General features: G+C 35.4%; 1 protein-coding gene across 4 annotated transcripts in view; it reads left to right on the top strand.

Annotated features, from left to right (window-relative positions):
- Positions 1-14,366, top strand: part of PAN3 (poly(A) specific ribonuclease subunit PAN3) — a 79,173-nt gene that overhangs the window by 39,414 nt on the left and 25,393 nt on the right. For all 4 annotated transcript variants that reach the window (XM_032181680.1, XM_032181689.1, XM_032181699.1 and 1 more), the window contains 4 exons: positions 5,063-5,213; positions 12,535-12,782; positions 13,321-13,425; positions 14,036-14,093. In XM_032181680.1, coding sequence (XP_032037571.1) covers positions 5,063-5,213; positions 12,535-12,782; positions 13,321-13,425; positions 14,036-14,093 — 562 coding nt within the window. The remainder of the gene's footprint in view (positions 1-5,062; positions 5,214-12,534; positions 12,783-13,320; positions 13,426-14,035; positions 14,094-14,366) is intronic.

The raw sequence follows: 14,366 nt of genomic DNA, 5'->3' as shown, positions 1-14,366 counted from the left end.
AAACAACAACAAAAAAAACAAAAGCTCTTGCATGTTTTTGAATGAATAAGACATTCTGAAAGCTATGCCAAATAGTAGGCTGGCAGAGAACTGCCCTGCTCGTAGCTTGGGTACAGTTTAGTGGTGGCTTTCTGTAACCATTACAGGACTATGCAATTCGGGATGTCAGAACAGATCAGCATGAATTTGGAGGTGAAGGACAACATAAAAAGAGGACAAAAAGGCTTGTTTCCAGTTTTTAGTATGGTAAGTACATTAGCACGTTCTTCTGAAATACAAATGAAATTTGCCTACTCTTTGCTTTAGGTAGCTGGCCTTTGGTAGTGTGTAACTGGAAATAACTGAGTAGTGTTACAGCCACAGAAATGGAGGCTGCGGCTCTGCCACTGCTGTACAGCTCTGTTGTGAGGCACTCAACTGGAAATGAGAGAGAAGGGCAGTTTCCAGTACTTCTGTGTGCTCCCTGCATGACCTTTAAAAGGCTGCGTAGTCTTTGTCTTGGTTTCCTCCTGCGTTACAGGGTACCTCTGTACTTCAAGGCAATTTGCAGATTAATTTGTGAATTCATGCAGTAGAGCCTTAGGAGTTTATCACTGAGGTAGGTATAGAAAAACTGCATTGAAATTAGTTGATGAAATGGGAATTGTCATCCTCTAGACTACAGAAAGCTGTTCATGTATACAACTGCAACATCCAGTGCAGGTGCATGCTGCTGTGCAGTTTTGTCAGCAATGGCACGCAGCTGAGATACCTCATCCTCTACCCTCAGCTTTCATTGCCATCTTTATTTTCATTTGTAATTTCCTTTAAGGAATCTTGCATTTTTGTTCTGTAGTACTGACAGAAGGTGTATTTCTTTCCCCCCCCACCATATTTCAGTTGTCTTAAGTGTTTAAAACATACTAGCCACAAGACAGACTAAACTCTGTGCTGAATGGTGATGGAAACAATTTGTTTTAGAGTCTTTCCCATCTTACTCCTCTTGTGGTTCCATCTTTACTAATTGCATCATGACTAAATTCAGACTTAATTTGGACTTTTTATGTGTTTTATAACATTTTGTGCTCTCTTGCATACTGAAGTATAGACCTTTTTTTTTTTTTTTTTTTATACGGGGTTGGATGGACTCTATTTTGTGGTCTCTTTGAAAGTTTCTTCACAAAGCTGACTAAAAGGAGGCTCTTATCTTTTTGGAATAACACATTCATGAAGAATTTGAAAGTAGTATACGTTTTTAGTGAAATCTTCTCACAGAATCATTTTGGTAAGAATGCGTGATGCAGGTATTAATTCAGATAATGTCTATGGAAGACATGCCCCTGCTTTAGTTTGACAATATTTTTTATACATTTACTAGAGAAACAGGATGAGATATAAACTGGCCAAGCTGAAAGAAAAAATGAATGCTGGCACCTTTAGTGGATATATGAGTTGTTAGTTAGTTTATTTTGGTATTTTTTGGAAAAAAAATAAAGTAGCTAACAGAGCTGTGCTTGTTTCTGTTTTATCTCATTTACAGAAACATTAATTGGAGTTTGTTTTGAAATAATTTATGTGCCTCTCTGTAGACACTTGAAACTGGAAGATATGGTCTTGTCGCATAGTGCAGACAGCACTAGCTGCTTTTTTGTTTGTTTGGGTTTCGGGAAGTACATTCACTTTTGTTTTTAATGTCACCTTATTACTAAATTCATTACATGATTTCTTTCTTGAATCTACTTTCTTTTAATTACTAACAGCATTTAAGTCTTTAATGCCTTTTTTCTCTCTTTTTTTTTTTTTTTTTTTTTTTACCAATCCTGATTTACTCAGACTTAAACCTTTAAGCCCGGTCTAGCATGAAGATCAGGAAATAAAGACTAATTAAGTTGAATCTGTCATAAAACCGGGCATGTAGGAAATTTAAGTATAATACAGAATGGAGAAAATGTTTTTCACTAATTAGATTCTTTTCATTATTGTTAAAATGTAAGAATTTTTTGCTTACCCTCCAAGTAAACTTCCCCCTCCAGGGAAGTTTACTAAGATTTTATCAAGAAAACTGTAAAAATAGCCTCTATCATCGAAAGCATACTCCACTTTTAGAATGAGATCTTCAAGCTTATTGCTGATCCAAATGTAAAACTAACACTTGAACTTTTTATTGCCAGAGTGAAGGTAGGATGCTTTTCAGTACCAAGAACATAATTGTGGGAATCACATTGGCCATTAAGAATGTGGCTTCCTCTTTTTTTTTTTTTTTTTTTGCATGTTAGCTCACTCACTGGTATGGAATGTTGTCTACAGTTTTTGAAAAATAATAAAAAGATAAAGCATTAAAGAACTCATTCATATTCCATTCCCTCACTTATTTTGGATATGAAGAATCAATTGGGCTATGTTTGGGCTATCTTTGTTGGAAACAAAGTGCAGAAAAAGTGGCTTAGTTCAGATGAAAACTTTTATGCTTTTGGAAACGTAAGAGCTGCAGCTTCAAATACATGTAACATGTATTTAAACATGGCCTGGAGCTTAAACTTCAAATCTTCTGACAAAGTATTAACTATTTTTCATCATAAATTCTTAAAATTTTGTTGTATTTAGCTTGATAAGTGTAGTTTGGATGGTGACTCTGAAGCTTAGATATTTTTTCTGTACCTAGAAAACAGCTTGAATGTGGAAAGTTCTGTTATTTAAGATTGGTTCCAATTGTAATTTTTTGAGCAATGAGGAAAGTCTTGGGTTACAACTCCAATTTTGTAACCTCAGGAGTAAAACAGGCCTTTATACTAAAGGATCTAGCTTCACAATTCAAACCTGTTTTCAGTGAGGACATTTTATGTAAGTAGTTTTATAGGAACATCCCAGTCTTAGCAGGATTTGGTTCTTACCCTGAATTGTGACACCTAAACGTTGAATGAAAACTGAGTTTCCATCAGGCTTTTGAGCCACTCTGTTTAATTCTGCAGTATAATCTGGCCTGCCCTAGCAGATTTCTAGGTTTCTCTTCCACTTGGCTAAACCAAACCATCTACCAGTTAGAGTTCTTAAGTAGTTTCATTGTAAAATGATAATGAATATGTAAGTAACTGTTTTAGAGAGCAAAACTGCAAGTGTCTATGAGCACTTGTTGAATGCACTTAAAACAAAAAAGCCCTATTTTGTAGGCATGAATTAAATCAATTGGTGAAAGTAATAAAAGTTTAACCAGAATGGTATGGGATATCTTCTAGAAGGTTTCTTCTCTCCGTTTATGTAATCTGAATTTTTTTCTATCTCCTGTCTTTGTTGCCTATTGACAAAATTTTTAGATGTGGTAGGTCTGTGGATGTGCCAGGACTAGTATTAACAGTAAATAACTAAATAAACAGTCTTGAGTTCCATAGTCATTTGAAATGCCTTTTTAGTAAGGTGCTACAAATTCTGTCCCTTGCTGTCCCAGTTTTGTCAGAATTTTCAGCTGTCACTACCTGGACAAATTCTGCTCAGCTCTCTACCACTTCTGTCAACTCCAGTGCAGAATTGGTTAACTTGTTGCATGCCAAATTTTATCTAGAGGAACATCATTCTTTTAGTTATTCCTGTACCTAACATTCAGATAAATCCAGAATATTACCTTCTGAGATTAGAAATCAGTTACAAATTTAGTCTGTATAATGCAACTTACCATTTGTTTTGTTGCATTAGTGTATACTTAGCAAACTTCACTTAACTAAGTGGGATTAAAGAATTGTAAGATTTCTATGAACTTCTTACCCATGTAAGTCCTAAGTGTTTTTAATTCAATAGTCTGAATAATTGGTTATGGCTGTTCTTTAATATTCAGACACGTGCACATATGGAATAACTGATGTGTGACATAAGGTGGTTAGTGGTCATGTGATTGAAGGTGGAATATTCTTACTATTTGTTTTTAAACATGAGCATCCTCTTTGTTTACAGCTTTTAGAATCCTTTTTCTTTTCCAGTGCTTTGAAATAAATCGATCATATGATATTTGGCTGACCTGTCCAAATAAAGGTGTTTCAAAAAAAAAACAAAAAACAAAACCACACCAAAAAACACCACTTTTCAAATACTCTTCTGCACTAATGCACTAATTTAGCATTTCATAATCACACTTCTTTTCTAACCTGACACTAACTTCTCTGTCACTTTGTTCACGTTGGTAAAAATGTAAATTAACTAACCATTGAAATATTTAGTTGGTTTAAACCTGCCTAAACCCAAAGTGATCCAATATGATTTGCTTTGGAAAACCATTATGGATTATCTTCGCAGTATCCTTTATCTACTGCAAGTTGTTACTATCTTCTCATTTTATTCTTTTTGTTTAGACATCATATACCAAACTTTTGACAATTAATACGTAATAATCTTCAAACACTTCAGTGTGTTCATATAATAATTGGTTTTGTTTTTGTCTTAATTTCTTTGCTTCCAATAATGTCTTGTGAAACTCCTATTCCCCTTATTCCCCCCACCCCCCAAAAAGCACAGATTTTAAGAGAAATCGAAAGTTGGTTATACGTTTTATGTATCAGTAAATTTTAGATGTTTGCCAGTCACTTTAATGCTATTTCTTTCTGTTATACCAAATTTAAAGTCATTATTAACGGATAAAATGGAATATATCATTAAAACAAGTTAATTTCATAGAAAAGGAACATAATTGTTATTGCTTTAATTTGAAACTGCTCCTTAGTTTGCGATGAATTCTCTGAAGTCACATAAGAACAGTCTGTGCAGCAGTGGCAAGGCTTTCTTACTGTCAAGTCTGTTCTCCAACTTCTATAATATAATGCTTATGGAAGGCCTTTTGCAAAGTGTTTATATGAACTCATACCTCAGCCCTTCATATGGAAAGCTTGCTAACACTACTTCACGTCTAAGGCAGAAAACTATTTAAGATTGTTCATGCAGACTAGCTTCCTGTATCTTCTGTTCTTGTCAGCAAGCTGTATGTAACTTAAATATCCCTTGCTCTTGGTAGGCTTGCCTAGAACGTATTTTCTACCAAATAGGCATTGTCCATCTCTTTGCATTTAAAATAAACATTTAATTTACATTTGTTTTTAAACAGACACCAAACCCTACTGCAAGTGAGTTTATTCCTAAAGGAGGATCAACCTCCAGGCTGAGTAATGTATCCCAGTCAAGTATGTCTGCCTTCTCTCAAGCCTTGTTCTCTCACCCCTCCATGGGAAGTCCTGCTACCGCTGGGCTAGCACCAGGTAAGTTGAGAGTAACGATTTGTGGTACAGTTGCTTCTTCTAATTTATAATTATGCCAAACATAATCCTGGACAGCTTATAATCAGGTTTAATGTGTATAAATCTAGTCACCTCCTACTTCAGCTCTTAATTTTGAGGAAATCTTCCAGCATATAAACTCCAAGTTGCATCACTTCTATCTCTTAGTAGAACGGAAGTCACACTGCAGGCTGGGAAAACTGTTCAGCCACAGCAGCCCTGAAATTAACTAATTTACTCTGCTTTTTTGGAGAGAAAGAGGTGCTGAATTACTGCATACTGTGCTCTGCACTGTCCTTGCTAGAGCAGTACCTGGATTAGTTTTAAACTGGCTCTAGACTAGAAATACACTGAGGTGTACAATGAATGTGTACTATGTATTGTTTGCTCTCTTGATTTGTTTCTAGAGGATGTAATCTAGATGCTACTATTTTCAATGTTTATAGTGTATATACTATAGAGCTTACATTTTTGATCAGTAACATAACTATCAGAGAACATAAGCTTATCCTAATGGCAAGGCAAATGATTTGAACTGTTAGTGTATTTGTCATATCATGTAGTTTCACTTTTAAGATCAACTTCAGGTTATTTCCCATGTTTAAAGCTCTTATTTAAAGGTGTTCTATGCAGTCAGAGAATTCACACTGACAAGGTTTTTTTTAAAACTTCAACCTGTTCATATATCTTTTGAACTTCTGATCCTTAAACAGTTAATTCTAATACTTGCTTTGTAGAAAAATGGAATAGTTTCAAGCTAAAAGATGAGCAGGTCTGGATGTTACCCATCCCAGATTCTTTAGCAAATTTCTGTATGTACTTAAACCTGTGGCAATCTGTCTCAGGAACAAGCAGCATTAGGTAGCTGCCAGAAGACAAAAGGGCAAATAATGAAAATGTTTAGTGTTTTTAAAAGCAGTAATAGCAATTACTGTCTGTTCAACAGAACTTCAGGCTTTCCTGATAGCAGCACTAAAAATCAGTGTCAATACGAAAGGATTAGCTAGTGGGATGGTGTCGGAACAGGCTGGGAAAGCGATTGGTGCTTCTGCTGGCCAACTGAGCATAACACAGTACTGTGTCTGATTCATCCTATATTGTGCTGTACAGTCTTATTGGAAAACTGTTGTGTTTACATGCCTCTCAGCCTTCTCATCTGGATTGAAAATTTTATAAAGGATTAAATAGAATACAGTAAAATGATCTACTTTTGGAAAGTGCCCAGGGGGATCTCAGAAGGATCCTTCACAGTCCAATTTCTTTACTATCTGTAAGTAATACTTGAAAGGATGAATAACACTGTTGATGAAAGAACTTCTTACAACAACTAGAAGTCTGAACAATACAGATGCCATTGCTGAAACCTAACTAGGTTCAAATACTATTGTTTGTTTAGGAGAAGAAGGTTTGGGAGTCTTCATAAGTGCTAACTTCAGGCAAGACTAGCTTGTTTTCTTGCTCTTTCTGTGTAGTTATAGAGAATATCAGTTCAAAGCAGGAGTCTGAGTTGGGTGCTTTGAATTGCTCTAGAAGCTTCTTTCTCTACACTGTGTGTGGAGTTTTCTGAACCAAGTATGCAGTGTAAATAATACCCACAGATACTTGTTTTTAAGTGGCTTAGCTGCCAGTGGTATACAAGCACAAAAACCTTCTGCTACCTCAAGGTGAGTTAGGAGCTGCTCTTTGTAGAGGACTAGACTCTTAAGCACAAAATCAGTATTTTTGTGGGGAAACTTTGCCATCTGGGTTATACTGGATATCAGAATAAAGAATTAGATGTATTCAGAAATTGTCTTTAAAATGGTTGTTGGAGGCCTGTTTTTGGTTTCATTTGAATTTGCTTTTGCTTATCGATGTAAAGAGTCTACAAGAGTTTTCCTTTAAATAAAGGTATGCACTGTTTAACTGGAAGGAGACGTTCTCCAGTAGAACAGCTTTCAGGAAAATGTTAAGGATTTAAATGTTAGCATAAGATTAAGATTACTTACATTCGTTTACAGAATACTGGAAATTAATATTTCCTTTTAAATAAGGAAATGTAGGAGGAATTCTTTAAAAGATCCATACTTCAATTCAACCATTGCAAAGTAGAGAACAATCCTTTGATTTCCCTCTTGAAGATGGAACAAATTAAGTTCTCACAAATTAGATATGTAAGAGATCTGCCTCAAGGAAGGTGTAAATCAAAAACATTTTTGACATCTAGTATTTCATGAGTAACTGGTCACAAAATTGAGTGTCCCTGGAAAATATTTTTTGCATCCGTCTTGTCAACAATAATGCAGAAATACTGGAAGAAACTGAAACATAATCTGTTGTGATGGGTAACTTGTATCCATACCTGACATATCCATTAGGACACAGCATTGAAAAAAGCTACTCCTGCTTTTTCACGTATCTACTTAGATAAGTGCTTTCTACCGTAATCTCTATACAGAGTCAATCTTCATCTCCATGGCTTTAAATAAAATATTAAAACAGTGAGATAAAACACCATTTAAGAAGTTGGAGAAAACTAGTATCAGAGTTTTGAGCAGATCTCCTTCATCCTTTCCAAGCAGTCTTTTCTCAGGCTCCCCTGGATACTGCCCTGTTCCCGCTCCTTCTGTTCCCGTGCTAGTAAGTGCTTTCAATTTGGCATTTGCGTGGGAAATTTAGTCTTCAAATAGTCTGTTGAAGACTTATCCTACCCAGTTCTCTTTAGCAGATCCATAATAGTAGCACCATTAAAGCATGGCGACAATGCATATCAAAGAAATTAATGGACGTCATCAAAGTGGTAAGACATCGCTGCCAAGTTAACCTTGAAAGAGAATCTCTTTATAGCCCCTGAAAGAGAAAGTGTTTGTCTTATTTGGTTTTCTTGAAGCTAGCTTATAGCTAAAGGGTGATGGCTTTGTCATTGGTGTAAATTACAGCAAATTGCTGATTCCAGAGCTTCTGTATTTAGTTGAAGACAGAATCTGAGCCTATACAGAATGCATAGATCCCAATAGATGTTAATAATGTGCATGTGCCTAGATCTTGATTCTAGTCTTGATTCTAGCAATGTGAATCTGCAGGATTAGCAGCCAGGAGGCACAGAGCCTTCTGTGGCCTCCCATACCAAGTACAGCACAGCCATGCTGCTGAGAAGGTTCCACAGTCCTAGCAAAATAATAAAAGGAAGGCAAAGATACTATAAAATTATATTTATCTTTAATAAATTGAGGAGGAGGAATTTATGACTATAATTTTTTTTGTGGAATTAAGCAGATTTAATTATCTTGAAAATACACAGCTACAATGCTAATGATCTGATAGAAAATGTAATTTTTACTGAATTTAAACGTACTGCTTTCAACAGATCCTTGAAATAGCCTTGAACTATTATTAAGCTCAATTTGTCATTTCTCAATGTACCTAGTAGTGTGGAGTATCGCTAAAGTACAGAACATAATCATGGTAATATTAGACATTTGATTTTTGACCTCTGACTTTTAACATCTGTTGTTGTACAGGGATTAACATCCTTAGTTGTATAGTGATAATGGTTGTAGTTAAGTGAATTTCACAGAATCACAGGATTGTAAGGGTTGAAAGTGACCTCAAGAGACCATCAGGTCCAACCCCCTGCCAAAGCGGGTTCTCTACAGCAGGCTGCCCAGGTAGGCGTCCAGACAAGCCTTAAATATCTCCAGAGAAGGAGACTCTACAACCTCCCTGGGCAGCCTGTCCCAGTGCTCCATCACCCTCACCAAGAAGTTCTTTCACATGTTGGTGTGGAACTTCCTGGGCTCCGTCTTCTGGCCACTGCCCCTTGTCCTGTCCCCACAAACCACTGAAGAGAGGTTGGCCAAATCCCTCTGTCTCCCACACTTAAGACATTTGTAAACATTGATAAGATCCTCTCTCAGTAGGGAGAAATTTGTAGACAAAGGTTTAAAAATATACATATTTAAAAGGTTATAAAGGTTTGAAATATATACATTCTGGATTACTCTTTTTTGAAATGCTAGTTGTAGGGTAGTTGATTTCCATACACATGAGCTGAATGAAATCCTGCTTCACGGTAAACTTTCAGTGACTCTAAAAACTGTAGACTCTGAGTCCTCAATGAGAATTCAAGCTTAATGAGCTTAATGTCTTTTCTTTCATGCTGCTCACCCATAGAATTCTTAAATTCAAAATATAACTTGGCATTTAACTTAAGGCTTTGTAGTATGCAATGTATTTATTAAAAATGTACACCTTGTAAAATCTTTGAGCAGTGTCTCAAATGAATTTCAAAGTCTACTGCTTCTCTTTTGTCAGTCTCAATGGAACTTCAAAAATAAACTTTAAAAAAAAAAAAAAACACCACAACAATGCAAGAAGAGAAAATGTAACAATAGAGAGGTATAATATGATATGATCTTTCTCTGTGTAAAATGAGTATAGCAGCAAGGGCTCCAGGTATGTGTAGGTAACCTGCACTGTCACACTGAATATTGCAAAAAAGCTTGAAAGCCTGCAACCATTTACATGTTGGTATGATTACTTTTTTTTTGTGTGTGTGTGTGAATAACCATGAAGCAAAAAAAGCTTTCTCTTGCAACTTAACTTTCAAGGTAGTATTTGAATTATTCGTTAGAATTCACCAATACAAGGAACTGAGTGTCATCTACTAGAAAAGAGTGCTCTTGAGAAGGACAATTTGAAGCACCTTACAATTGTGTGTTATATTGTGTTTTATGTAACTGCACCAGTGTGTAAGTAGAAATATATTTGTATCTAGATTCAATCCCCATTTTTTCTTATGCCCTCATGTGAATAAACGTTTACATAAAATCGCAGTGTTGAAAATGGTCTAATGCTGTGAGCTGTGTTCCATGTTCACCACATGGTTACCATCTATGCTCATTACTCTTATTTTCCTACCTGTGAGTCAGTAGGAATATCACGTTCACCTTTTAAAGCAGCCACTTTCAATCATTTTTTTCTTGAAGTAACTTCCACTTGCTGCCTGTTGCAGGTGTTTGGCCTGAGTTCTGCCATTTCATCCTATTTTATTGTGGTTAAATACTAATATTAGTAAGATTTTAACTGATTAAAATCCTAATGAAGTTGGTGAGATCTGTTTGAGTTTGTGCATCTGAGTTATTATTTACTTACATAGTTATGTAATGGAACTGACGTAGAGCTTAGCTTTTTTTCTTTTCCATGTGACTTTAAGTATTAATTATTAAAAGTCCAGACTCTGTAGAGTTTAATGCAGATCTCAAAAGGATCTATCACCTTGGGTATTTGCTGCCTGTCTGCCAGAACCCACCGCAGTGCTTGCAGCAAATTTCTTGTAATGCATCGTGTAGTGTTCTAGCAGTATGAAAATAAACTCTAGTCAAATTTCTTTCATATCTTGAACTGATTATGTATATTGGCAAATGAGAAGCCCATATGTTTTGCCTGACAGATGATTTTCATTGAACTCTCAAGGTCCTTTCAAAATCAGACTTGAATGAAGCTAGAAGGGCATTGAAAAGGACTTGTGTAACTGATCATCTTTCTTTTATTTCACTCCCACGTTAATACTCAAAGACATTAAAGATTTAGATATGTAACTATTATTTGGCAGGAATAAATTTTTAAACTGTCTTGCAGTGGAAAATGTTTGAAATGATAGCTGTAAGAGCTGCTATTTAATAGTTTTATATTTTCTAAAAACAATAAAATGACTAAGGAGACCCAACTAAGGAGAAAGATCTCAGATTTTCATATGATTTATATGAAAAATCTTATTTCATCACAAGTGCATAATCAAAGAAGTAATTGTTCTGGTTTTTGAGATACTAATGAAATGATTGGAGTTAAATTTCACAAATATTCTGCTAATATCTTGAGAAATAACATGGCTTCAGATTATTTTCCTCAAGTACTGATTGAATTATTAATACCAAAATTGTTATTTGCCTTCATAGTTTGTGTTTAAAAATCAAAAAAAGTAAATGCTGGGGACAGATCTCTGTTGTAGAGGTGAGACACGAATATGAGAACTCCTACACGTTACTGATGATGAGTATGTGTCAACTTTTCAAGTTCTATATCAACTTAAGTTGTATATCTGCTTAAAAAGACAAAGCAGAGCTAATAAAGAGAAGTAATTTAAGCAAATATCTGAGAAATTACTGACTTTTTTAGTTAGAGGAGAATTCTCTGTACATAGAGATTAAATATACAAGTTATGTATCTTCGATCTTTTCAAAAGAATTTAATATGACTAATATATTTCTGTCTCTTAAGGTAGAGAAAGTACCTTCTAATTTGAACTGAGCAACATCAGATTTCAAAAGTCCTGTATTTGTTTTGATGGGAACACCTAGATATAACTAGTATCTTCTACCAGAAATACTACAAGTTTTCTGAAGGGTTATCTCTTCCTCAGCAGCACCCTGAAATGCGTTTTGATACCTAAAATTTTATAAATAGGCGTGTCTGAGTATTTTGCATACAATAAGTCTTGAATAAAATAACTAAATCAGTTTTTGGTAACTAAAGAGCATGTGTGTGGTACAAGTTCCCCTTGTTTTTTTCCCTTGCTAATGCACTATGTTTAGAAGGTAAGCTTCTAAAGTTTGATTGCCAGTATTCTGTTAAGCCTAGTGTAAACAGTGATCAGTAAAATCACTTTAAACAAATTTGTATGCATACCCAGCAGATCTCATATTCTGAGAAGCTATCTATCCTTACTTAACAAATAGGTCTTCTGGAGGGTATTTTTTTTTTTTTTTTTATAATGACAGGAAAATAGGTGATTTCTCCCCTGAAATTGTTAGAAGTAGTGTATTGCTTATTTATATGCTGTACTAACTCCATTAATAGTCATTCATAGTTGTGGAGTTACTTCTAGTAAAATGAACACGTGTAAGGTTAAGTGAATTAGAGCTTGGCAAACTTCATGACTGTTCCTGTAACTGTTACATAAACATTCATTTGTCAGGCAGTTGTTAATATTTGTGCGGTTTAATAAACTCTCTTCTTCCAGACAAAGCATTATTTTGGTTCATCTCCCCCCCTTCTACTGTCTTTACGGTTCTTTGTGTGTAGGTCCCAAGTCCTTACCCCTTTTCTCTCTGAACGTAAAGTTTTGTGTTTCTGTTATTTTTTTCAGGAAAATGTATCTGCTCCAGTCTTGCTCTTACGGTTTTACACTTAATTCTTCATAAAGATATACGAATCCTTAAACTTCTCACCTGCTCAGAGTAATATTTAATTCTGAACTGACTGTAATGAAGTTTGTAGCAATGACAGAGATTTGATCAACAGTATCTCCTTTTGTTTCTCTAAGGAATGTCGCTGTCAGCAGGATCTTCTCCTCTTCATTCCCCCAAAATAACTCCTCACACATCTCCTGCTCCTCGACGAAGAAGTCATACTCCTAACCCAGCAAACTATATGGTGCCTACTAGTGCCTCTGCTTCTGTTGCTAATGCTGTCTCCCAGCCTCCATCTACTGGCCAGGTGATCCAGAAGGAAACAGTGGGTGGAACGACATACTTCTACACTGATACAACTCCAGCACCTCTCACGGGAATGGTATGTTTGCTTTTAATGCAAAAGTGTATGTAGCTTCCAAAGACTGAACTGATTAATACGATACAGGTTATTTATAATATCCTGGAACCCTTATTCTCTGAAGATTTGGCCTTTTAAATGTTGAAATTGTTCTCAGATCACTGAAATGTAAAGACCAGTGAACTTTGTGTATTCTTCATTTACCTTGTATAGAGTCTTGTTTTTGTAACGTAGTAGAGAAAGCAATTTAATGCATCTTAGTGGATACGTACATAGAAAATATCAATTATTTCAAATTGCTTTCATGTCTGATAGATTAAAGAAATCATACGTTCATAGTGGAGGGGAAAAGGCATTTACAAAAATGTTGTGGTTGCACACGCATCATTTAAATCATCAGTAGTGAACATCACTAGAAGAAACTAATGCATCTGGCAGTGCATTTGTAACATGCACTGTGCCTGAAAATTTTATAGTTCAGTAGCTTAAACTAATAGGATGACAAAACTATTTTCCCTGTGCTTAAGGATTTAAAACTGCTTTTTTTTTTTTCTTTCAGGTATTTCCAAATTATCACATTTACCATCCAGCTGCACCTCACGTTGCTTACATGCAGCCAAAAGCAAATGCACCTTCCTTCTTCATGGCGGATGAGCTCAGACAGGTAAGATAGAGAATTTAAAGGAAAATCGCATATTGTGGAGAAAAGTAGAAAATCAGCAGCAGCAGAAGAGAAATAACCACTAAAAATAGGTGTAGTCACTTTTCCCAAAGAAGAATTTAAAAAATATATTTCTGTGAAGGATTGGGGTAGGTTTCAGCACACGTGACTGCAATCTAACCTGCGTGCCATGATTTCCTATTTAGGTATTCTTACTTGTTGCATATTATGTATTAGTATGCATGAATTATCTATGTAGCATTCTTTTAAGCTGTGATCCTATCCAGTTGTAAAGTCTTTCACTGAAATGAAAGGTGTTAGTTAATGAGCCCTTCTCTGAGGGTTGGCTATGTCTATACTTAATTTCAGCTTTACTGTAGTAGATGCCTCTTCAATGACAGAGCTAATTTCTTGAAGGGAGGAGGTACAAAAGACTTCCCATATTGTCATTAACTTCTTCAAGCTAGTATTTTTTTTCCCCACCCTGGGACATTTGCATCAACTTGCTATTCTAGTACAAGTACCTGGTACTTCAAAGACAGTGTACTGTTAATTTACCTGTGATGGTGAAATGAGTTATAAGGTTCAAAACTTGACATAATTTATTCTTCAGGAACTGATCAACAGACACTTAATAACTATGGCCCAGATTGATCAGGCTGATATTCCTGGTAAGAACTTCTTATTAATTTCTTATTAAGTTAAAATGTGATCACTTTGTTCTGCAACTGTGTGTATTCAGCAATGCTAACAGTGTCTTGAAACAAAACAATAACAAAAGAAAACCACAAACCCAACACACCTGTTCTTAATCTTTCATGAAGCTTGAGCTGTAGATAACAAGATACAAAGTATTTCAGAAATAGGAAATTTGTTTCTTGTTTCTATTCATTTTTTTATTTCTGTAACTTTCTTCTGGTTTGAGACTCTGAAATGATGGGGAC

The sequence above is a fragment of the Aythya fuligula genome, chromosome 1, assembly GCF_009819795.1.
Source record: "Aythya fuligula isolate bAytFul2 chromosome 1, bAytFul2.pri, whole genome shotgun sequence".
Taxonomy (NCBI): domain Eukaryota; kingdom Metazoa; phylum Chordata; class Aves; order Anseriformes; family Anatidae; genus Aythya; species Aythya fuligula.
Note: the sequence above shows the minus strand (reverse complement) of the source record. Positions and strands in the feature narration are given on the sequence as shown.